This window comes from Leptodactylus fuscus, chromosome 9, assembly GCF_031893055.1.
Source record: "Leptodactylus fuscus isolate aLepFus1 chromosome 9, aLepFus1.hap2, whole genome shotgun sequence".
Taxonomy (NCBI): Eukaryota; Metazoa; Chordata; class Amphibia; order Anura; family Leptodactylidae; genus Leptodactylus; species Leptodactylus fuscus.
Window position 1 is genome coordinate 43590342 of NC_134273.1, and position 6000 is coordinate 43596341.

General features: G+C 43.0%; 1 protein-coding gene across 1 annotated transcript in view; it reads left to right on the forward strand.

Annotated features, from left to right (window-relative positions):
* Positions 1 to 5590, forward strand: part of NPTXR (neuronal pentraxin receptor) — a 28238-nt gene extending 22648 nt beyond the window's left edge. The window contains exons 4-5 of the mRNA XM_075287262.1: positions 4339 to 4518; positions 4801 to 5590. Of these exons, the coding sequence (XP_075143363.1) occupies positions 4339 to 4518; positions 4801 to 5025 (405 nt within the window). The 3' untranslated portion in view covers positions 5026 to 5590. The remainder of the gene's footprint in view (positions 1 to 4338; positions 4519 to 4800) is intronic.
* The last annotated feature ends 410 nt before the right edge of the window (positions 5591 to 6000 follow it).

Sequence of the window (6000 nt, forward strand, 5' to 3'; positions counted from 1 at the left end):
GTAAAAACCAGGAGCAGAACAACAGGCACCAGGCCAAGAGGATGGTCTGGATACATCAGGCCAGGTACCAGGCCAAGAGGGTGGTCTGAATACATCAGGCCAGGTACCAGGCCAAGACGGTTGTTCTGGATACATCAGGCCAGGTACCAGGCCAAGAGGGTGGTCTGGATACATCAGGCCAGGTACCAGGCCAAGAGGATGGTCTGGATACATCAGGCAAGGTACCAGGCCAAGAGGGTGGTCTGGATACATCATGCCAGGTGATCAGAAAGAAGGTCTTAGTAGATAATAAGAAGTAAAAACCAGGAGCAGAACAACAGGCACCAGGCCAAGAGGATGGTCTGGATACATCAGGCCAGGTACCAGGCCAAGAGGGTGGTTTGGATACATCAGGCCAGGTACCAGGCCAAGAGGATGGTCTGGATACATCAGGCCAGGTACCAGAGCAAGAGGATGGTCTGGATACATCAGGCCAGGTACCAGGCCAAGAGGATGGTCTGGATACATCAGGCCAGGTACCAGGCCAAGAGGATGGTCTGGATACATCAGGCCAGGTACCAGGCCAAGAGGGTGGTTTGGATACATCAGGCCAGGTACCAGGCCAAGAGGATGGTCTGGATACATCAGGCCAGGTACCAGGCCAAGAGGGTGGTCTGAATACATCAGGCCATGTACCAGGCCAAGACGGTTGTTCTGGATACATCAGGCCAGGTACCAGGCCAAGAGGGTGGTCTGGATACATCAGGCCAGGTACCAGGCCAAGAGGGTGGTCTGGATACATCAGGCCAGGTACCAGGCCAAGAGGATGGTCTGGATACATCAGGCAAGGTACCAGGCCAAGAGGGTGGTCTGGATACATCATGCCAGGTGATCAGAAAGAAGGTCTTAGTAGATAATAAGAAGTAAAAACCAGGAGCAGAACAACATGCACCAGGCCAAGAGGATGGTCTGGATATATCAGGCCAGGTGATGAGAAAGAAGGTTTTAGGAGATAGAAATGAAATCCAGGTGTAATGAGGGCAGGAGAACAATCCAAAGGGCTAGGCAAAAGTATATGCAGATACAAAACTGCAGACTGGAACAAGAACAGGGTAATCCAGTCCTGATAACAGGTTCCTATATACAGATCATACTAGTATCTAAGACTGACCAAACACCTGAGTTATCTGTCAGTGGAACAAGAAGCAATTTACTTAAAGCGTACCCCATTTTAAAAACAAATTTTTATTAAATAAATACAGGTGATTTTAATAAACTCAGTAATATATCTTATTACAGAATAATATTTCCTTCCCCACTTATTAGGGTGCATTCACACTGAGTAAACGCTAGCTTATTCTGAACGTAAAACACGTTCAGAATAAGCGGCGTCTAAAGCAGCTCCATTCATTTCTATGGGAGCGGGGATACGAGCGCTCCCCATAGAAATGAATGGGCTGCTTCTTTCACTCCGTGCAGTCCCATTGAAGTGAATGGGGAGTGCCGGCGTGTACGCTCCGGCATGAGCAGAGCTTGCCGTATACGCCGGCACTCCCCATTCACTTCAATGGGACTGCACGGAGTGAAAGAAGCAGCCCATTCATTTCTATGGGGAGCGTTCGTATCCCCGCTCCCATAGAAATGAATGGAGCTGCTTTAGACGCCGCTTATTCTGAACGTGTTTTACGTTCAGAATAAGCTAGCGTTTACTCAGTGTGAATTCACCCTTAGGATGTTTTCCTCCTCCTTCGCTTCACTCAGACTCTTATCTCTAACAGCACTCATATCGATATCCAGCCTTACATATAGACATCTAAGGAGATGGGAGGGGGGAGAAGGAGGTTGCTGCAGACTACTAGTAATTGCTTCATTCTGTACAGTGGTAGAAGAAGGGACAGACTGGCCATATAATTTACCAAGAAGATTCCCAATGGGCAGTTCCTGTTGATCACACATTGTGCCATCTGGCATGCCTTCTAATCTCATGTATAAGTCACGCTTATGGTATAATTTATACTTTCTCCAGAACATTTTTTCTGAAGAGCTTAGTCAGGATTTCAAGCTGTTGTCAGTAGAGGTCAGTGAGTCAATAAGGAGTTGGGTCGCTGACTTGTTAGTGTCCTGTAATCTTGAGGCCTCTCCACATAGAAGAGATGTGTATGGAGTATAACTCATCATAAACTCTTTGCTATCCTTGCCCAGTGACCTCCACAGACCTCCTGCATAGATAGCAGCTTTACCTGAGCTGTCAGTGGGACACAACACCTCAAGAGAAGTATGAAATAAGTTGGAATATGTATATTATTAAGGTCTCTTATTCATAAAGAATAAGTGGGCTTTTCAATCTACTACTGTAAGGTTTGTAAAACCTCTTTCCCTATGGTGCCAGCTGACGCTGAACCAGGATATAGACAAATGAGTGACACCTGAGTCTGTACAGACTGTCACAGACTAAAACTACTTTGACAGGACCAAGTAATGAAACTTGTGTAAGCCGTATTTACTGGCTTGAACACTATGCCGGTGCGCAGACTCCTAGCAGTATAGTTATCTGTGATGTGAGGAGTCCCTGCACCCTAGTGAAATACTTTCCTGTACAAGACAATATGTAGCAGAGAAGCAGGGACTCCTAATAGGGACTCATATATAACTATAAGGTTTGGAGTCTGTACCCTGGCATACTGTTCAGGCTGGTAAATACAGGATTATATGGTACATTGTTCTACAAAAAAAAACATAATTTTATACAGGTATTGTATGACTATTGTATGCTTTTTATATACAGCCTGTGTGGGGTCATAGATAATCTGCGAGAACCTGAAATGTTCACCTAGAGTTGCAGCAAGATGCAGAACAAATGTGATTGTGTTTTATGAGAAATATGATTCATTCCTTTGTCATGGATTTTTGTCACACATTAGTGAACATTATTTTCTAAGGGAAAAAAAAAAAGAAAGAAAAATAGTATTATACTAATAATAGTTCTCTTGCATTTAGGCTTCTACTTTCTGGTCACCACACAGAGACCCTGCTGAGGTTTTATTAGCCTGGCTTCTACCAGCTAGCCCACCTATATTCTGGAGTCACTGTTAGATACAATTGCAGATACTGTTCAGGTTTTACTATTGTACAGTAAGAATATAAGTTAGAAAAACTAGCGGCTGTAATAGAACAAAGTATTTGGTATGTAATTTCTTATGGGATTTGTAGTCATATATTCTATCCTTTTTCCTTACGCTTATGCTTAGCATCCTGTTAGCCAGTAGCACTTACAGTATAACTTTGCAAACGCTTTTATCATGTGAGTGTTTTTCTACACTTCACTGTTGGTCGGTTCCTATGGTACTTTCCTTAATGGGAGTCTATCATTAGATGTATGTATTTTTCAATAAGCACATGTTGGAATAGCCTTTAGAAAGGCTATTCTAGTCCTACCTCCCTGTCCGCTGTTTTTGAGTAAAATGCTTTTTACCGATATGTAAATTCAGCTCATGGAGCACCAGGGGACTCTGAGCACAGCATCGTCATGGCCTGCATTGCGCCTCCTCCTCATCTCAGGTACGCCCCCTTCTTTCAAAATGAATCTTCTTTGCTGCCCTTTCTTCATGAACGAGTTTAGTGTGCAGGTGCAGTACACTCCAGTAGTTCTAAGGAGCATGCTCAGGATACTCTGTGCTCCTTAGAACTATACCAGCATACTGAATCTGCGTAGTATACTTGTTTGTGAAGAAAGTACAGTGAATAGGATTCATTTTCAAAGAAGGGGGCGTACCTGAGACAAGGAGAAATGCAGGCCATGACGATGCAGTGCTCAGAGCACAGGGGTAATGTCCCCGTTGCACTGTGAGATGAATTTGCATATCGGTAAAAAGCATTTTATACAAAAATGCCTGACAGGAACAGAGCAAGGAAGGTAGGACTAGAATAACCTCTCTAAAGGCTATTCCAAAATGTGCTTATTTAAAAATGCTGAAATCTAATGATAGACTCCCTGGGGTTTTCCAAACATACCACTGTTTTTTATATGCTGGGGGTGGCTCCACAGAATAGGTCATTAGTATCTGATCAGACCCTACACCGATCAGCTGATTTGGCTCATTCAAGAACTGGAAGCTATAGAGATGTATTAATAGGCACAAATATGCAGCCATGTCTGCTGTACTGGAGTACTGCACGTCTGCTCCTATTATTAGACTAGAAACAGTGGTGCTTCTGGCTCTATTCTTCTATACAGCTTCTGGTATGGGTTGCCATGACCTCACTGAACAAATACTGATGACCTTTTCTGTGAACATGTCATCGGTATGAAAATGACTGGTGGGCCTGGAAAACTCCTTAAACTGAATGTTCTCTTGCCAGGTTACTCAACTGCCAATTAGCCTTAAAGATGGGATGTGGCATCACATATGTGTGGCCTGGACCACGAGGGATGGAATGTGGACAGCCTTCCAGGATGGAAAAAAGAAAGGATCAAAGGATAACCTATCTGCCTGGCACCCAATCAAGCCCAATGGTGTCATCATCTTTGGTCAAGAACAGGTAGGTTTTGGTTGGTAATCTATCACATACTAACTCTTCTTAGAGGTTGTTTTTTTTTAGTTCATATCATAAAACACTCGTTCCCAGGATTTTCTGATGTATACCTTCAACTAATGTCTCCTGACACTGCAACGAGCTAAGCTGTTTACATAACTCCAGTCATTAAGGAAACAGCAAAGCTCACTGTGCTTCGCTCATCTATGAAGCTCCTGACCTAATGGTCCAGAGATGTAGCAACATATTCCCTTCTCTGCCATTAAATGTTGGTTTCTCTTTTCGCAGGATGCTGTAGGTGGGCGTTTTGATGCAACACAAGCATTTGTCGGAGAGGTGGCACAGTTCAATATGTGGGATCGAGTTCTGACTGTCAGTGAAATTGAGGGAATTGCCAATTGCACAATGCCTTTGTCCGGTAACCTAATCCAGTGGGATGACCGTCAGGTTGATGTTTTTGGTGGAGCAACAAAAAGTCCATTTGAAACCTGTGAAGAGCGTTTGGGTCACTGAAACCTTTACCAGCATCCGCATCCACTTCTCCCTTATTTGCCCCACAGTTTCACCACTGCAGGATTTCACAGCTTCCCAAAATCTGTGTATAAAACAGCACCAGCTTGTGTTATTCATCACAAGATAAATACAAAACCTGTGTCTGTGTTTGGGGTCATTTTACAGGTTTTGGAATTGAGTTTATTTTCAGAAATGTACGCATTTTATGTCAATACTTAAAATAGGGAAACCTGTGGTTATGTAGTTAGTACTATATGGAAAAGTAAAGCACAACAGTGATATAAATGTACTTAAGTGTTACAATTTTAAGAAATAAATTTGAACAAATTTTGACATTTTGTAGACTTTTATAACATCTCACATAAAGGGGAACTAATACTACAACATACTACATCTTACATGTATAACAAAACTTTAAGGGCTATGTGACACAGCCACTTGAATGCCCAATAAACTACTGCACATGGACAACCACTTTAGCATTGGATATGTCTCTGTTGCAGACACTGTAAAACTTACTCCCTTGCTATATTCTGCTTTTGGGCCCCCTTGTTTAGCATCATATACACAATCTGTGTAACAGATCAAGAATGTCAGGCCACTCATGTGACAAAGGCTTTATTAGCTTCTAATAGAACAGACTCCTTAATTCAAGTGGTCTGTCAGCATTAAGGATAGGGTACTGCATTGTAAATGAAAAGTCACAGAAAGCTGCTCATACATATTAATATTGACCAAACCTTTACGTGGACCAGTTGACCACCTGTTGTGCATGAGCGCCCCCAGACTCTTTCCTGGAAAGGATTGGTCGGCTGGATTTCAACTCGTCCAATACTTTTGTGTTCGGAGGAGATAAGCCTCTGTTAGAAATATCTAGCCTTAGCTTATTCCCCTGTACCCATTCACAAGACATGCATGGTCATAGAATTCAAGCATGTATATTCATGGGGGTGTCAGAAGAAATGGTTCTAGGCC